Source organism: Sinocyclocheilus grahami, unplaced genomic scaffold (assembly GCF_001515645.1).
Source record: "Sinocyclocheilus grahami isolate Dianchi unplaced genomic scaffold, SAMN03320097.WGS_v1.1 scaffold1489.1, whole genome shotgun sequence".
Classification (NCBI taxonomy): Eukaryota; Metazoa; Chordata; class Actinopteri; order Cypriniformes; family Cyprinidae; genus Sinocyclocheilus; species Sinocyclocheilus grahami.
The window spans coordinates 124,489-144,587 of NW_015506668.1; the positions used below are offsets into that span (position 1 = coordinate 124,489).

The 20,099-nt window shown below is 38.0% G+C and overlaps 1 protein-coding gene across 1 annotated transcript in view; it reads right to left on the reverse strand.

Annotated features, from left to right (window-relative positions):
- The window catches only part of LOC107570661 (cadherin-7-like), a 106,308-nt gene extending 86,790 nt beyond the window's left edge, over window positions 1-19,518 (reverse strand). The window contains exon 1 of the mRNA XM_016256915.1: window positions 19,306-19,518. Within this exon, the coding sequence (XP_016112401.1) occupies window positions 19,306-19,518 (213 nt within the window). The remainder of the gene's footprint in view (window positions 1-19,305) is intronic.
- Window positions 19,519-20,099: the final 581 nt, after the last annotated feature.

Here is a 20,099-nt window from a genome sequence, read left to right on the forward strand (position 1 = left end):
TCTGAGTAAAATATACATTCTGCTAAAATATTTGTTGTTGGACATTAAATGTGACATGTAGAATTGTATTCCTACATATGAGTGTATTTTTCTGATAGCAGTAACTAAATCAAATGTAAGGTGGCTAATACAGCCCTAATTACTAGCTCAAATTAGTTAATGTGTGTTCCTCTTATCAGTTAAAATGTAGTCTGATTTCTATTATTTATTTTCATTTTTAATTTAGTGTTATAATGCTTTAATTCACAATTTTAGATTGTAATCGTTTAATGTTCTACTAATAACCATAAAAGGTACAGCTGTCATAAAACCCGAGAAAGGCTGCATGGCTAGAAACTGCTGATCAACTGAATGCGCAAGTAGCAACTATGTTAAAATGTTTTCATATATCTTTAAAAAAAACATTAAATACAGATGGTTGTTGCCTGTATTTTTTATTTATTCAATTTATGCAAGTTGCATTTTCTGTATACTTTTATTTTTGGACTGATAATAAAGTCAAATAATTGTATGTGAGAGAGTCAGTGGTAATATCAATGCGTTCCTAATGGTCAGTGATAGAGGAGCTGAGCTTAGCCTGCTCCTGACCAGGGCTGCGTTTCCTGATAACGCTTTCTTTTAGCGTGCTATGAAGAAAATAAAAAGTATGCCTTAACTAAAGGTGTACCATTTTTAGGCATGTTCCCCGAACTATACCTTAGGAGGTTGCTTAAGAAATACCTTCTTACGTGCAACGTTACCAGGCGCTGTCCATGGCGGTGGTGCTGAACTGGTTGATATCAATGGCTCGAGAATTGATTATTCATTCTATGCATGGGCTGCTTCACTGTGTTATGTGAGAAAACAGTGTTCTTTATAAAAGTAGTATTGATTTTATATAAAGACATTGGACTCGTTCCTGTTAGAACGCAATGAACTTTCGTGAAACTTTTACATCACATCAGGGAAGAAAACCAAGAAAGAAAAATATGCCCAGAGCACCTACCAATGGTCACCACATAAAATACAAGGGGAAAACCCCTACATGAGACACTGCTTAATAATTTAACAGCTATTAACAGAAGAGAAAGAGAGAGAGAAAAAACACCTTGGGCCTACACAAGTCTAACAGAAAAACATTGTGGTAAGAGTGCTTTCCAACAAGAAGCACTTCAGAAATAGTTGAAACTGCATTTTCAAGGGAGCTAAAAGAAATAATGCAAATATCAAACTAAATCCAACCCTGGATATTTTATATAATTTTGAAATAAGTGTGTGAAACCGTAACCTCATGCTCAAACATGAGCTATTTCACTAACTGGCAGTATGCCTTCACTGGCCTTTGAACGGTTCATTAATATTATCATAACGTACTTTCCATAGTGTCTTCATTTACGCCACAACCAGGGTGTCACAGCGTCTAGATGGTGTGCCCATGTATAGCCAAAAAAAACTGGACGTTTTGAATGTTTAAAAAAATGGTAACACTTTAGAATATGGATCACTTATTCACTATCAACGCCGACTTTTCTCTCTATAAATTCCTAATGTGCTACTTATTAATAGTTTGTGAGGTAGTTGTTAAGTTTAGGTATTGGGTAGGATTAGGAATGTAGAATAAGATCATGTAGAATAAGGCATTAATACGTGCTTAATTAGTACTAATAAATGGCTAATATTCTAGTAATGCTTGCTAATAATGCATACTCACGGGGAAGTTGTGGCCTAATGGTTAGAGAGTCGGACTCGTAACCCAAAGGTTGCAGGTTCGAGTCTCGTACCAGCAGGAATTGTTGGTGGGTGGAGTAAATAACCAGTGCTTTCTTCCACCCTCAATACCATGACTGAGGTGAGACCCTTGAGCAAGGCACCGAACCCCCAAATGCTCCCCGGGCACCGCAGCAGAAATGGCTGCTCACTGCTCCGGGTGTGTGTTCACTGTGTGTGTGTGTGTTCACTGCTGTGTGTGTGCACTTTGGATGGGTTAAATGCAGAGCACTAATTCCAAGTATGGGTCACCATACTTGGCCACATGTCACGTCACTGTTACTTTTTCACTTTCATAAGCAACTAGTTTAAAGTGTTACCAAAAAGAAAACATTCAGAAATAACGTTTTCATGACTTAATTGGAATGTTAGCAAAACATTCTAAGAACTTATTTTTGTTATCTGGGAATGGGTATAAGCATAATTTGAATCCACTATTTCTGCTTTCTTTTAAGTAAAGTTTGCAACATGAGGAGGAATCTTTCTTGGCATATCATCTTTAGATATGAAAGGCAAGCAAAGGCCTGCTGAGTCGCCTAACTTCGCCTAAGCGTGCTTTCACAGGACACTCTGCATTTGCCAGTAATTAAAACACAGCACAGACACATGTACTAGATGCACATCTGTTAGCACTGCAACACAGCTCAATGTTTTTCAGCATCTCGTGCTGAGACTGCTGCATTTTTAAGATGACATTTGTTTCGCCACAATACAGCTCTCTCTTATTGGAAAAAGTAGCTTGATACGGGAACAGCTGCACTGTTTCAAAAACTGCTTTCACAATACTGAAAAAATGTAGAGACACTAATAATATTAAATATTACACTACTGAATATTACACCAATAATGTACAAATCCCTTGTTTATATTGAACATCTGTACAGGTTTTACACTCAGCAGGTGAGTCTGAACTCAAATAAAACTGGAACATGAATTTATACTGAAATATATGAATTGTGATAACAGCAAATTTTGAAAGCTCAAGTTTTAACAAATTTAATTTAATTTATAATGCACCAATTAAAACAGCAGTGCTGTACAACGCAGACTGTACTTGCATAACAATAATTTGTCTCATGTGTCAGAACAGAAGAAAGACACAGGAGCACACATAAACATCACATCCTTTCGATTTTCCTCACAAAAATGTCCCAAAAACAGTCCTTCACATAAAAATCAGTGTACACATTTTCATAGACAACCTAGGACGTTAGAGAAGTTCTCGTTTTTTAAGGCAATAAAAAAGCAATTAAAAACATGAAAATTCATACACATTGACCCTTTAATTGAAAGCCAAAGTGAAAAGAATTTAAAAGGATATATGTGGTCTCCCCTCGCTTTCAGTTCAGTACTAGTATATATTGATCGGTTGATCTGAGGATCTCTGAGGATTCTGCATGGATAACAGGCCCGTGAGGTAAGAAGACTCTAAACCAAAAAGTGGTATTTTATACTCAATTCTAAAATGAACTGGTAGCCATTGAAGGGAAGAACAAACCGCGTTATCTGGTAGTGCTTACAGGTGGCTCACATCAGTCTAGCTGCAGCATTCTGGACCATTTGCAGTCTAGTAAGAGGACCATTATTAATTCCTATTTAGAGGGAATCACAGCCGAGCTAAGATAAAGCACTGATAACCTTCTCAAAATCCTTAACAGACAGGAAAGGTTTTACCTCAGATAAAAGTCTAAACTGAAAGAAACTCGTTTTAATGACTTCATTAATCTGTTTATCGAACCACTGCCACACTGAAAGCCCAGATATTTACTGGTGATTTAAGTCAAATACTCAGACCCAACATTTTCTCGGAAGGGCCAAACATAATCCGTTTTGTATTATTGAGACCTAAAACATTTAATGACATCTATGCTTTCACATAATTTAAACAGGCCATCAGGGAAATACCGCTTTTTATATAATTGTAGGAATAAAACATAATTTAGAAATAGGCCTGGAGTTAGGAGTAAAAAAAAAATATATTGTGTCAAGATGATGATGATTATTATTATGATTATTATTATTAATATTAAGAGGCTGAATACCTGCAGGATTAAAATACCCTGGAACAGATCCTGTTATTAACCTTTTATTTATTATTGACAACAAAGTAGGACCTACAGTGTTTATAATTTGTTTCAAGAAGTGCATCAGAATAACATCTTGAGTCACACACCGGTTTCTCAATGTTGTATCGAATCTCTGCAACTCCATTCACAAAAACCTTGAGGAAGTGGTGACATAATACAGATCAGTGATTCCCAGCCCTGTTCCTAGAGGCAGCCCAACAGCACACATATGGCAAATTTATTTACTATATAATAGGCAAAAAAATGGTACGTCACAAAAGTACGGTAGTATGTCTGAATTCACAGTACTCCTAAAATGGGGGCAAAATGTACCAGATGACCGACACTTCTGAAGTGACCTACTAACACTAGATTCTGAAGTGTGGGACTTTACCATCCCATGAGGTCACACATAACAAATGTAGTACACCCAGATGACATTCATACTATATAGAGCATACATGTTCAGCAGTCATGAAGTACTTACTTATTCAAAATAAGTACCTACACAAGCTAGTATGTGATTTTGAATGCAGCCATAAAGAGTCTCTTGACATTTTCTAAGACACCTGGAGTTTGTCCTTCTACCATTTACGTAATGATCTTCTGCACAGATATCTTAAAGTGTGGTAACATCATTTAACCCAGGGACTGATTTGGGTTTAGCATGTTTCTTCTTAAGAGGAGCAAGAGAATGTAAGATCTTTGCACAAGAGGAGTTAAAAGCATTAACATGTTCCTCAATATTTTGATGAGATCAAGTCTAAACGGATTGTAATGCCTCTTCATATACAGCAGTTCATATGCAACACTCTCTTTGATGTAGAGCTAGATGTACTGCAGAGAGAATGGACAACATACATGGATATCAAAATGTCCCTAACAAGTATTATTTTATCATAATTAGGAACAATTTCCCCTTCAAAGTGCATAAATTAATTAATACATTCCTTCACAAACTTCAACTGACCTCCATCTACATGAGAGAAAAGCCAGTCTTACACCCGCATCCACATATATCAAGGCCAAACCTATCGGTGCCAATCGTAATCCAGCAGCAACACACTGACTTGATGTGAAACATAACGCAGGGCATTAGATATTGTAGATTCACTCAAGTGACTGAGAAAATGAGTGATCACTGTAAGAATCTGGAATTATAGACTGAATCTTTCAACCAGCATCAGGATACAAAGTGATCCGACTCCCATTTCTGCAGAGAAAATCCAGACTGGCCCTGTGTTCCCAGAGCAGCAGTGAAGATTCCCTGAACTTCACTGATATTCCTCCCTGCTTTCCTTAACATATGTAAGACGCTATAAACGTAAAATGTGTACATTTTTGGATGTTACAATACTGTCTACAGGTCAACCTGTGTTGCATCGTATCAATGAATTCAATATTTGATTTGAGTAGCCCTTTCTAAGCTTAATAAGAATATTAGATGAAGGTTTTTTTGAGTGCCTCTCAAACATCTGAAACGGTTCCTTGAACAATGCCATTTGTGTGAAAATAGTTGTCTGAAGTTCTGCAGATGTTCTGCAGATGTCTGTGGGTTGTTATTACGTTTATCCAGGCACATATCTATCCGCTTTCTTTCATCTAATCTCAGTTTCTGGCATGATGCCATTGCTAACAGGTTAGCCTGAGGGATGTCAGCGCCTAAAAAATAATATAAATGCAAATGACACATTGTACCGCTATTCCACCTCTGAAAACATCCGCTCTGAAACTACACTCGCTCACGTTTCTTCTTCTTATGTACAGTTTTTGTCTCTCGCTCTGCTTCTGTCTGAAGCATTTCAGCTGTCAACTTTCAGCTCCATCATCTCGCAGGCAAACAGGAAAAAAGGTGACAGATATTGCCTCTAAGGTGCCCATTACAGGAGAGAGAACGGGAAAAGAGCTTTGGCGTTGTGCTCTATAGTTCTTTGAAGAGGAAGTCTATTCATGTTTCCATTTGTGATCCCACTTGCATCAACAATGCACTTCTCTGCATATGACGCAATGATGAAATTTGCCAATGGTTTGTACCGCTGGCAATGACACACTTCTATGATGCAAAGCTGTTTCAAGTGAGGTAGTGAAGATGAAGAAGAACAGAACAGTGGAATGTAGCTAATTAAACACGTGCCAAACTAAGTGACTTCACATCAGTGTCACTGGTGAAAGTGATGAAGAATGATGCTTTATACACAACCAGTTATCTACTTCTTTGGCTATTGTTATAAGACTGCAAGAGAAACATGACATTTAATAAAGTTATGCTAATAATGTTATCTGTACAATCATTGTGCTGTTGGTTCGATTACCATGATCCCATCAGCACTGCACGGTGTGTGTGATGCACGGCTCATAGAGCCCCACACAACGGGCCTTAAACACATCACCTAACCCTAATCCTAGGAGAGCATCAAGTGTGCTGCAAAACACAGACATGTTAAACAATGTCTCTAAACAATGATTGGGTGAGCTCTGAAATGGGGGAATTTGCAACAACTGAACTGCTTCTCTCTGCAGGAATTTAAAGTCTTGTCAGTTATGTATTTCTCTGTTTGAAGTCTGTCTTGACTAGTTTAGCATTCATAATCTTTTCTCTTGCCTACGGGCATTTGTAAACATTGCAATAATACATTTATGAGCTGGTGAAAGTAATTTCACTGTTTAGAGGTAACAGATTTAGGAGTAGCATCTTGTTCTTAAATGTTGAATATATCAAAGATATTGAAAAATAAACAACATGAATAATTAGTGTTCAAAGCACTACACAATTCAAGTATACCTTCCTTAGAAGTTTATAGGAAAGCCATAAACATACAAAATAGCCATCTGAGGGTCAACATCTTCATGTTAAACCTGAACTATATTATTGAAAGACAAGCAGAAATATACTGCAACAGTCTGGGGGAAAATCGACTAAGAATCAATCGCTGTTTTTTTTTTTACAGTATATGTGCTAGTTTAGAAACTGATTCACTAAATTAATTTCAAAGACCAGGTTATGGCACAAACTCCAGCATTCTCAAGCATTCCAGATGTTGAGCTGATTGACAGGATTTGTGGCATAATGCTGATTACAGCAGAAACTATTGTTAGAGCCATAAAGAACATTTTTTTTAACAGTGATTGTTATTTGATATACAGTTTGCATATTTTGTGATATTTGTATTGTATACGTGACTTCCATAGGTCAGTTTTGATGTCATATGTAATAGGTATGCATAAGTGATGCAAAGTTTGAACTGTAAGAAGAAGGAAGGGGCTTGGTGTTAGACCAGGGGTCTGCAACCTGCAATGTCAAAAGAGCCATTTTGGCCCCTTTTCCACCAAATAAAATTAATGTGGAGCCACAAAATATTTGATCCCTGAATAAAGATAACACGGCATATAGCTAAAGTGTTATATTCAGTTATGTTACAGGGCAGGGGAGTAGCAATCATTTCAGAAGTGATGGGGACAGAAATGTAAAATGTGATAATAATAATAATAATAATAGGCCTAATAATATTTATGCATGTCTAATTGACAAAAAAAAAAAAACCTTATAATAATAAATAAAATATAATAAAATACACTGCTGTACAATAACCAATCATTTGTCTTCGATAATATTTTTGATATATATTTTACTAATGACAAGTTTATGGTTATGATTGTATAATCAGTATAATAGTTTATATACTACAAACACTTTTTCCATTTTTATCACAGAATAAGGCAGAACATTTATTTTATAGCTTCTGTACTGTAATTAATGCTATGTCAAGTATCATTCATATAAAACACTTAAAAAACACACATAAACCATATATTGTTGCAATCGTTTATTGTCTTCACGTTTCATCAGTTAAGGTTTATGCTTGTTATTCAGCTTAGCTACAGCGATAGCGGGATGCCTTTGTCCATATTAGGGATTTCCTGGCGTCAAAAGTTACTTCTATCATATGAGTCCATTTTGGACTTTCTGTATGAGAGCGCCCTCCGGCTTCGAGTATGAATGAAACCTACAGTGCATGAGAGTGTTCAGCGCTCTGTGATGTTCACATCATTTTGGATAAGAATAAAACATATCCAAAACGACGTGCCTATCGTGTCTCTTTTCATTTAAATCTAGATTTATTCACATTGGCCCTTGAAAACCTCTATGTGAACACACTTGCCCGAGTAAAAGTGCATGGGAAGAGTTTAGGTTTTATTAGAAGTCAGGGGGACTCCTCCCCCACGTATTGTACACCCATGCTACAGGGAGCCACCGCAGAGGGATGAAAGAGTTGCCAACCCTTGTGTTAGACAGACTTTTGACCGTTTTTTGAAACCATATTTAATTTGAAGCTTGAAGAAGTGTAAATAGTTTTTAAGTTTGATTTTTGTTGTATCCTGACAAACAAAGTAAACTGTTACACTGCACGTTTTGGGTTTATGCATCAAATCCTTTGTGCTGATCCCCTATGGAAATGGTGGAGAACAGAAAGGAATAGATCGCCATTACACCTATTCTGATTTTCTCATTTTTTTAAAAGCAGAAATGTATAGACATTACATTTATGCACAATGGAAGGTGGCTGTGAAAATAAATCTGCATCGTTAATCTTTTTGATCTTTCATTCAAAAAAATTCTGAGAATTCTAACCATTTATTGAAGTAAAACTATTGAAAGTGGAGGCAAACTCACATTATGAAATAAATGTTTTTCTTCAGTGCACGTTGTCCTCAATTATTGGCACCCCTACAAAATCTAATTTTTAAGTAAAGTAAAATAATTCTTAATTATATTCCCATTCATATGTAAATTTTTCCGCACACCAGGGTGACTAGGAGCATGAAATTGTCTAGCCATGATCTCTGTTTCACAGGATTATAAATATTAAGAACACAAATTCCCTTAATCATCCATTACAAAGAGTAAAACCAAAGAATATAGTTCTCATGTACAGAACAAGATTGTTGAGCTTCACAAAATAGAAAGTGGCTGTAAGAAAAGAGCTAAAGAATTGAAAATCCCGGTTTCCTCCATCAGGGCAATAATTAAGAGGTTCCAATCAGCTAAAGATGTTACAGATCTGTCTGGAAGAGGACGTGTGTCTATATCGTCCTAATACACGCTGAGTAGGAGACTTTGAGTGGCCAAAGACTCAAAGTACATCACCACATGTTGTTCAGGAGGGTTTCAAGAAAAAATCTAGAAAAGAAATTGCCCTCGTCCAAAAACAATCTCCAACATATTCAGTTGTCAGATACGACTGGAACTTCAAATGGGACTGGCTTCTGTGGTCAGATGAAAATAAAGAAAGCTTTTTGGCAGAAACCCACCAGATGGGTTTAGTAGAAACTGGGATAAAAAGTAGCCCATGTTCACGGTTAAATATACTATAAATATATAATATAAATCTATATCTATCTCATTTTTCATCTGAAACTGGCAACCTTTACACCTCTCTAAATTTAGCCAGTGCTCAGACTGTTTACCTGTGTCTCCTAGTTGACATTTGTTGAAAGTGGCCTTTAGTAAAATAGATTGCAAAATAGAACAGCCTGAGTGATGAGACTATGTGATGTGTGTGTGTGTGTGTGTTATCCACATTTATCAGACAGCCTTCTCTTCAACCTTCTTCTGAAGTTCCAATATACAATCAAAATAATGTCATCTTAAAAAAAACTGTGATTTAGCTATGCTTACTGCAAAGCGGTTTCTATGCAATTTAATCTGGAATAGTGATCTCTCCTACATGTTACTCTACAAATGTCAGTTTGTTTCTTGTAATTGTAGGAGCATATTAACAGATAATTTTGATCCCAATGGTGCAGGAGACCGTAATCGTTGAACCGCTTTACGACTGTCTGGGGTGGGCCAATTAGCAACCACTTCTACTTTGGCAGGGTCCATTTGAATGCCTTCCGGTGACAAAATAAACCCCAAGAACGGAACTGATCGTACGTGGAACTCACACTTCTCCAGTTTGGCGAATAAGCAATTCTCTAGAAGCTGCTGTAACACTAGCCTGATGTGCTGGATGTGATCACGCTCGTTCTGGGAGAAAATCAGGATGTCGTCGAGGTATGAACACGAACCGGTTGACCACGTCACTGAGAACATCATTCACGAGTGTCTGGAAGACCGCTGGGGAGTTTGAAAGTCCAAAGGGCATAACCAAATACTCAAAGTGACCTGTAGGGGTGTTAAAAGCGGTCTTCCATTCGTCCCCCTTCCTAATCCGAACTAGGTGGTAACCATTGCGTAGGTCTAACTTTGTAGAGATGGTTTCCACCTGCAAGAGTTCGAAGGCTGAAGACATCAATGGCAAAGGATGGCTATTCTTGACCGTGATGTCATTCAGTCCCCCATAATCAATGCAGGGATGGAGCAACCCATCTTTCTTCTCCGCAAAGAAAACCCCCGCCCCAGCTGGAGAGGAAGAAGGACATATAAACCCGGCTAATAGAGACTCATTGATGTATTTTTACATGGCCTCCCTCTCAGGACCAGAGAGCGAATAAAGGCGCCCTTTAGGTGGAAAAGTGCCAGGTAATAAATCTATCGCACAATCATACGGCTGTGCGGAGTGAGAGATGAAGCTCAGGACTTACTGAATACCAGTATCAAGTCATGGTAAGCCGCCGGAACATTTTCCAGGTGTACAGGCTCCCCCTGTATCACAGAGACAGACATGACAGGGGATGACGCAGACACCAAACATTGAGACAAACAAAATGGACTCTGACTGAAGCACAGCTGGGAGAGTAGTCCGGCCACCAGAGGGCAGTAGAGCAGCAGTCATGCTTACAGTGCGCGACCTCTCTCCAGAAGGAGGTTACCTCTTGTGTGGACAGGCAGCAACCATATGCCCCGCCTCCCCACAATAGAGACACAACCCATGGGCGATCCGATGCCGCCGTTCCCGGACCGTGAGATGAGCACGGCCGATCTGCATGGGTTCCTCTTCAGAGAAACCAAACCGTGGTGTCGTGGCGCCCCTAGCGCTGGGTGGCAGATCAAAGCTCTCATGCCTGATTTCCATGCTGCAGTGTTGCAACCTGAGCACCAAGCGGAAATCCACTCAAGTGGCGAGTTCGACCAAACCATCGAGTGAGGGAGGCAGCTCCAGGGAGAAGATCTCGTCCTTTATGTGCTCAGCCAGTCCATGGAGGAAGTGGTCCCACAACGCCATGCTGTTCCAGTTGCTAGACGTGGCAAGTGTGCGGAACTCGATGGCGTAATCTGACACCGTTCTGGTTCCCTGTTGCAGTAGCGATAGTGCTCGTGCTGCCTCATTACCCTGAGCTGATCGGTCAAAGACCTTCCGTAGCTCCTGGGAGAAGTTAGTGTAGGAACTGCAGCACTCATGCTTGCTGTGCCCCACTCTCTGGCGATACTGGCCAGGTGCATCAAAACAAACCACCACGTGTAGCTGACAGAGACAGAACACGGGAGAAAAGCAGGAATGAGTCGGTGAGAGGTGCCGAACATGACAGAAATGAGCAGCTCTCATACAGACAGACAGTCTGACAACAGACAGTACTAAAAACAAACACTTCAGATAAAACGCACCGCTAAATGGGACTTTTATTATAATGGGTGTATGTAAATAAGTTTACTAAAATTCAAAGTTATAATATTTTTTTTATATATAATATTGTTAATAAATGATTTCCCCAGGAATTTACTCACAATATATTTTAATAGCGGCATCAGTATATTGGTATCAGAGATAATAACCTTCATTTATAGGCCTCAGTAAACAATGCTACTACATACAATTTTGTACAATAATTTGAATATTAAAATATTTTTTTATATTTTATTTTTTTATACGTTTTATTGTTAGCAAAGATTTATCTCAGTAAAGTGATTTAGTTTTTTTATCTTGCCTTAAAAACCCTCCAAGTTGTTCCTAAAAAATTTAAACAGCTAGTCCACCGCATTTGTTGTGATCTCTCATATACTTTATATCCATTAACAATGTGCTCCAAATTACTAATAGTTGAATCCAGATGTTTCTGACAATAAGACTTTATTATTTTTGCAACAGCTATTCTAAAACATGTATTACTATACCTATGTTCAAATGAGCCATGTTTAATCTTTTTCTTGGTAAACTTCAGAGATCTCATAACAGGTTAATACAAACAAACAGTTGATTTGTGAGGAGAGCAACCATGTTTGTTTTCTAAAATGAAATAAAACTGAACACCTCAATAGTGCAATAAATCAAAGTAAACACAACAGCCTCCTGAACATCTACAAACAAAAGTTTTTGCTAAGATTAAGAGTTCAGAAAGGCCATAAGTTAACCAACATTCTTCAAAAAGTTATATTCAATATAATGGAAAATAAAATAATATTAAGCAAAATTAAATAGTCAAACCCTGCTTGTACTGGACGTGCTGGTTTTAGACTCATGTGCTCATCTCATATATAAAACACCTGCAACACACAACTAGCTGCCGATGCTCTCATATTCAAGTAGCCTCAGTGACAAGTGTGGTCAATGAAGACCTAGTGCTTTCAATAGCCTGTAGATGGCAATATCACTCATTTTCTAACAGAAATAAACCTCTGCAGAAAAAGTTACATGCAAAATGACTGTATTATTCATTACAAATGTAGTGGAATGAGGTGATTGAATATTTTGGTTCTGATGTTACAATCGGCCTTCCTGTTTTAAATCATAATGTAAACGATAACATTGAGTGAACAGTAACGCCAGTGTTGTGACGTGTCTGCTGGAATACATCTCAGCTCGTATCCCAGTAAAGAGTCTATCGATGCCCCTGGAAATGTGTTTCTTTGCCCTTCAAAAAACTTGCTTTGTTGAACAATTCAAACCTAGATGCCAGTGACAGACATAACAGAGTTTTCCAGTATTTTGGTGCAGATGTGTGAATAGTATCTTACAGATAAAAAGACAGAAAGCTGTTGCTTGTGTCAGCAGAAGATATGGTAGATTTATCAAGACAGCAGTTCACGGTGTTCAATGTGTGAAAGTGGATGACAGAATTTCCTGCTTTGTGAATTTTTTCCCATGAAAAAACATTAAATATATTACTCAATGTTAAAGCTACCAACACTGGTGTTTTGAGTAAATCACAGAGTTGTTCTCATAGTAGCAGAAGTGCAGTAGTCCTGGAGAAAGATGGAAACTTTGCCTCCTCACTTCAGAAGTCCACCACAAACCACTGGCTTGCATGAGTGAACAATTAACACACAGGTGAGGAGCAATGAGGAAAAACAGTGGTGCCGCTACAACATCTGTGTTATTCTATATACATAATGTACTCTCTCTCTCACACACTCACTCACGCGCACGCACGCACGCACGCACGCACGCACACACACACGCTCTAAATCAGTGCTTCTCAACCCAGTCCTGGAGACTCACCACTGCACATGTGTTTCTCCCTCATCATTCACCAATGATCTGATGTGTGTGTTAGAAGAGGCAGACAGTGGTGGACGGTTGAGAAGCAGATTGTGTGTTACAAGAGGCGGTTCCTAAATCATCTCCCAGAGGTGCAATTACTCCACACCTCTGCAGTGAGCGGGCTGAACACTAGATCAGGGGTTCCCAGCCACGTTCCTGGAGAACAGTTCCAGCACTGCACATTAGACCTGTCTCCCTAATCAAACACACCTGTTCCAGATCATCAGCTCATTAGGAGAGAGCTCCATGAACTGAACCGAGTGTGTCAGATAAGAGAAACACACAAAGGCTGTGTCCGAAATGGCATACTTCCCTACTATATAGTATGCAAAAAGCAGAAGGCGAGCGAATAAGAATGTTTGAATCCTCAGTATTCATAAAAGAGTAGACAAAAATTGTACTAATTCTCGTGAGATTCGGATGTACGCATACTCAGTTTGCGTTCTAATATGCTTACTTACCTACTATATAGTAGTGAAAAAGAGTACGTGAAGAAAAAAGAATAATCGAAACCGCAGTATTCATAAAAGAACAGGCGAGAAAACCCCGGATGTCCTACTGCTTCAGCCCAGATTCTGAAGTGTTCATCAATGGACACTTTTCTATCCCAGAAGCCCACGTGAGAGGATGTCATCATCGAATGTGATGGAGAACAGCGACGAGGGTGTTTACAAATGTGAGTATTTATAAATTAAAAACATGGTTCCCTGAGTTAAAATCATATTTGTTGAGCTACTGTATAGTAAACTGTTGATTTGCTAAAGGTGTAAGATGCTAGACAGTAACGTTACAGTATATTTTTTTCTGTGAAAACACTTTTATTTTGTATAGCAAACAGGGGAGCTCCAGTAAGCGCACATATGTCTTCAAAGTGCATTTACATAAACCTTATACAGTACATCTTAAAGATGATTAAATGTCTATTTAATACGAGACAGGAAAATATTCTAAAAGAATTGCATATGAGCACATCACAACATGAACAGACATCTGAGTGAGTGATGTATGTGTGCTATTATGTAGAATTCACTGTTGTCAACACTGCTTACATTAGATGAATGTAAGTCATGTAAATAAACAAATCTACATAGAGTAACTAAACATGAGTTATCTATTTCATTTGTCCATTAGTATTGTTGATAAATTGAGGAACATTTGTGTTGGATAAAAAGCAAGTTAACCCATCAGCAGCTACCTCAACATGTAAATGCAGCATTGAGCAGATAATGAGATAAGAGGTGACTTGACTCTTGTCTGGATGTTACAGCAACAGATGAGACACACGTGTGTTTATCCAGTGAAGAGTGACTGATGAAGGAAGGCTGCTATCAAAGGCTCTCAGTGAGTATACTACAGACATCCATAACACATCTTTTAAATCTTAAGTTGTAGTTTATTTTAATTATTGTAATTTCAAACAGAGTTATCACAGCACTTTTCTGATTCTTGATTCCTGTGCATTTGCTGCAGAGCTTTTGTGGTGGAGCAGGACCTGCAAGGAAAGGTGACGGCGGCATTTGTGAAAAAAAGGGAAAACCTGAAACAAAAATATAAAGTAAGATCATTTTGTTACTTCTAATACAGAAATCAAATGACATAATTCTGTTAAAATGACTGCTTGTGTATTGTGTTTGTGCATTTTTGTAGGATCTGAAATGTCTGCAGACTGGTGTGAGCACTGAGGATGGAGGAGTCCACAGCAGCATCCTGGAAATGGTCCAGTGCCATAGATGAGTCGCTCCATCACTCCACCTCTTACTGTCTCATCAGGACCGGATGCTGCTGTGGTCTCTTCATCCTCAGTGACCCCAGAGCCAGCGAGAGCATCTAGAGAAAGGCCAAAAGACACTGAGGATGTGAGTTTGGTCAAGTTTGTCCTGCTGGTTTCTGTTCATACAACATCAGTCAATAGAACCTGACTTTCAGAAGCTTCAGGACTTTATTTGATGATACTTTTGAAGCTTCTGAAACTCGGATTTCATTGAATGATATTGTATGAACAGAAACCAGCAGGACAAACTTGACCAAACTCACATCCTCAGTGTCTTTTGGTCTTTCTCTAGATGCTCTCGCTGGCTCTAGGGTCACTGAGGATGAAGAGACCACAGCAGCATCCGGTCCTGATGAGACAGTAAGAGGTGGAGTGATGGAGCAACTCATCTATGGCACTGGACCATTTCCAGGATGCTGCTGTGGACTCCTCCATCCTCACAGCTCACACCAGTCTGCAGACATTTCAGATCCTACAAAAATGCACAAACACAATACACAAGCAGTCATTTTAACAGAATGATGTAATTTGATTTCTGTATTAGAAGTAACAAAATGATCTCGCTATATATTTTTGTTTCAGATTTTCCCTTTTTTTCACAAATGCCACCGTCACCTTTCCTTGCAGGTCCTGCTCCACCACAAAAGCTCTGCAGCAAATGCAAATGCAAATGCATACCTATTGTGTTCAGAAAAATACAAAACAAAAACACACACAAGGAATGAACAGCATGGAGTCGAGTAAATAATGACTGAACTTATGTTTAGATGAACTAACCCTTTAAAGCTCAAAATAGAAGTAGTATGAAATATAAGCATTTATATTATAGTAGTACCTTGAAGAAATAAGCAGCTTTATTGAGAGTTTGTGCCCAAGACACAAAAAAACATTTACAAAAATCACATTTACATTTATTCATTTGGCAGATACTTTTATCTGAAGTGACTTACAGTGCTCTTATTACAGGGACCCCAATCCCTCTGAAACAACCTGGAGTAAAGAGGCTTGCTCTAGGACACAACCAGTGGTGACGACTGCGGAGATCGATCCAGCAAGCTTCTGCTTTCCTGATCACTACACCACAAAAGTAATGAAGCTGTATCAAAAATTAGCATGCAACTGTAAACATAAAATTAAATTTGGCAAGAAATGGAATGCTAAAAACATGAGATGTAAAGCGTTTTACTCTGTGTAAATGTTTTAAAGGTAGTGGTATTCATGGAGAGCATCACACAGATGTTTTGAGCAGACACCGCGATAGCCAGATTGTCCCGCTTGTGTTCTCCTGCTGTTGTTCAAGATTGTGTGGTTCAGGGGCGTCATCATGGTCTTCCTCATCCTCTCTGTGCACTCAGGCAATGATAGCCGCGATGTCCCTTTCCCATCCATGATCAGATTCAGTCTGACTGCAGCAATGAGGGACATGATGGACGGCAGAGACAGGGGAAGGTGGACACGGTGGTCAGCTGCAGAACTGTCTCAGCTGTTGAGATGCAGTAGATGTGGATTCACCGCCTGTAAATACATGATTGTCAGAACAATGTTTGAATAAAGCTTTGTTTCATGTGTCACTAACTTGTATTTATTTATTGTCATGGTTACTTTTATTTATTATTTTACTCATTTATTCATGTTTCCTGTTGTTGTCAGTAAATAAAATATAGCCTAATTGGGTAAAACTTTATAATAACTTGCATTAATAAATCATTAGCAAACATTATGTAATGTTTAATGGATCATTAGTTAATATATATTCACATATCTAGAAAAGTGAAATAATGTGCTTGTTAATGTTTACTAATAAATGTATTAAACATTACCTAATTATTAACATTTCATGTAAATAAAATGCTTACACATGTCATTAAACGTCTAGTTCATATGATCACGCACATCTTGAAAACCTACAAATGATTTTTAACAGATTACAGTTATACAATAATTAAAAGCTTTTGTTAATGCACAACACTTGCTGCTATTGAGGTGTGAGTGGGTAAGGTTAGGATCAGGTTTGGTGGTATGGGTTGGTTTAAGGGTTGGGTAAGTGGTCAATGGTGTCCAGAAGCCAATTTGATTACTATGAGGGAACACGATTTAATCTGTTTATATTGCATTGTTTTGATAAATGATAAATTAAGTATTTTCTTGAAAATGTTGCAATTTCTATAATCAATAGAGAATATTGCTTTGCAACAATCTGTATCGTGAAAAGCGCTATACAAATAAACTTGAATTGAAAACTTGGATTGAATTAACAAGCACATTATCTCATATTTCTAGATTTGTGAATATATATTAAGTAATGATTGTTACACCTTATATAATGTTTGTTAATGATTTATTAATGAAAGTTATTATAAAGTGTTACCACTAATTGTTTCATTAACATATGCATTAATTCATTACTTGACTGAAAATTGAGATGTATTCACCTTGGCTGCATTTGTCTAGTGTGTAGTCATGCAGTTATGGCATATGAAAAAATTACAATTAGTTTGTTTTACTAAAAAATATAATGAATTATTGGCCAGCATTTATCATTATTATTGTTCATAAGTGTTGGGGTGGGCTAGCAATGCATTCTGAGGTCGTCTTAATTTCTAGGTAGTAATACTTACATTTTTCGAGTGTAAAATGAACAGTCTTCTCCAAAGGCGAGATCTTTGAGCAGCTGATCGACGTCTCCTTTGTGCAGATATTACAAACGCTGAGGAACAGTACTAGGTAGGGTTTTCCTGTAACATGTTACTGATGCTATGGAGGTGTTTGTGCACCTGTCGCTCTTATGTTCTTTTTATTACTGCAGAACTTTGCGTACATCATAGTATGAGATTATATACACAGGGTAAAAAAATATTAATTATCTTTGAATAATCATAATATTCATATAACCATAATGCATTAAAAAATACAATTGTTTTTGTTGTTGTTGTTTTTGTTATTTATAAGCCTCAGGGATGAAACGAGAGAAAAATTCAACAAGAAAAAGAAGAAAACATAGGAGAATTAAGCCAGTTTTGCGTGTAGATGAGCAATTTTACACATAAAATAAAGAAATTAATAACATATTCACGAGATAACGATTTTGGGTTTTCATGACAAAAATAATATCTTTAAAGATTAAACTGTGGGTCAGTTAAAAATATAAAAACTTAAATCAACACAAAATGTATTGCTTATAATACAATCACAATAAAAGGGCAGCTGTTTCTTCAACAAGACAACAAAATAAGCAAATTTCATTAACATCAAAATATTTACAGATAGATGAATTAAACCTACCACTCGTATCTTTTAAGTTGTTGCGCTTGTTATAACGTCGTAGATCACATGATAACGTCAACATGGCGGATGATGTCCGGATCACATTCATACTCAACCAGATATGGCTGTACAGTACCTACTCTTTTAGCTCTCGATAAGAAAGTACTTATAGAAATTAAGTACCTACTCATTGAGTACGCCATTTCGGAAGCAGCCAAAATGTGTCGAGCCCTGGAGATGAGAACCACTGCCATAGAGAACCTCCTCATAATGGGGATAACAGGTTGTTCCCCAGTAATGATGACCCAGCAAACAACAGAAATCCTATTTATAATTTGAGAAAAAAAATCCCATCAACATTTAAATGATATCTGTTGAAAATGTGAAAGAGACGTTTCCCCGTCTTTTCTAATGAAGTGTTTTCTGAGCCACTGGTTGGCGTCATGATCACGGCTGGTTCTGACTGAAACTCTGTCAATGAACACTGACACTCAGTATCAGTAAAAGAGCAGAAGGGCAGAATTAATAGACCTTCCTCAAGAGCTGACGTTTTTGCAGCTAAAGGGCAAAAAGTTCCAGAAATAAATCCCTGCAGCAGAAAAAAAAAGTGCAACAAGTATGTAATATTTTAAGATTTATGCCAGTTCTCTGTAAAGTCTATTCTCTGCTACCACTGCATTACTCTGACACTCTTAAAGCATTACATTTTAAGATGTTGATTTTCTCATAACTGCAGTGTTCTGTGTGAACAACAAAATTGTGTCTAATTGTGGACCGCTGAATGTTCTAACGCAGCTGTTGTTTCTTCAGCATTTACTTCCACGTGTATTACAGTATGTTTCACTTTGAAGCGGCACGTTACACAGCAAATGCTGTGTAGTTCATCACCAGAAAGATCCAAACATTTACCTGTAGACGATGGACAGGACTTGAATGCATTTATTCATGATTCTAAACACTACACTTTTGGGATGATCATTAAAAAAAAAAAAAAAACACAGCAACACTTTCATGGGAGAAATGAGAGCAGAAATCTTACCTTGCCGACATACAGAGGATCAGTCCCTGTGTATTCCTCAAGCACAAAGAACTGATTCCAAACCCAGTTTCGTTTCTGTCTTTGTAGGGCGTCCCATGAATGTTTGGGGTCATGGTGGGTTCGGTCAGGGGCCCCGTCAGCAGATCTCGGTCCCCAGAGATGAACAGTGAGGAGCCAGACAGCGCTGCATATGAGAAAACTCATCTGGGCCATGTAACGAATCACCACGGTGGATTTGAGAAACAAAACAAAAACTCAAAAGTTCTGAAATATCACAGAAATCGCAGAGAATGAAACGTCAAACCCTTGCAATTTCTGTTTTTTTTCCAAAGTGTCTAATGCTCAGAACGCAAAATCCTTGAGCTGTGATTATAATGAGGTCATTCTGAAGGACGATTTGCTCACGGCTCTTCTTCATGAGGAGTTACTGACACCTGTCAGAGAAAGACAGAGATAAAACAAGGGTGAGAGGATCTGCCAGCAACTGCTGTGGACTTTCTGAAGAAAAGATGCGTGGCAGAGGAAATCACCACTGCGAAGCTATGCTGTTGGGAGTGGATAGCAAAAAATCATTTTTATGCTGCTATACGATTGCTAGGGTTAAACAGTAGTAATATCTCACCTTCAATAAGCCAAACGGTTTCAGATATCATGTCACAGTGAGCAGGTCGAGAGCTGTAGTTTCAAACACACACCTTTGCGATACTGTTTGTGAATGTTCATTGGGACTATGGATTCAGGAAACACTGAATCGTTAAAATATGTTGATAACGACAAAACTTGTGACTATAGTT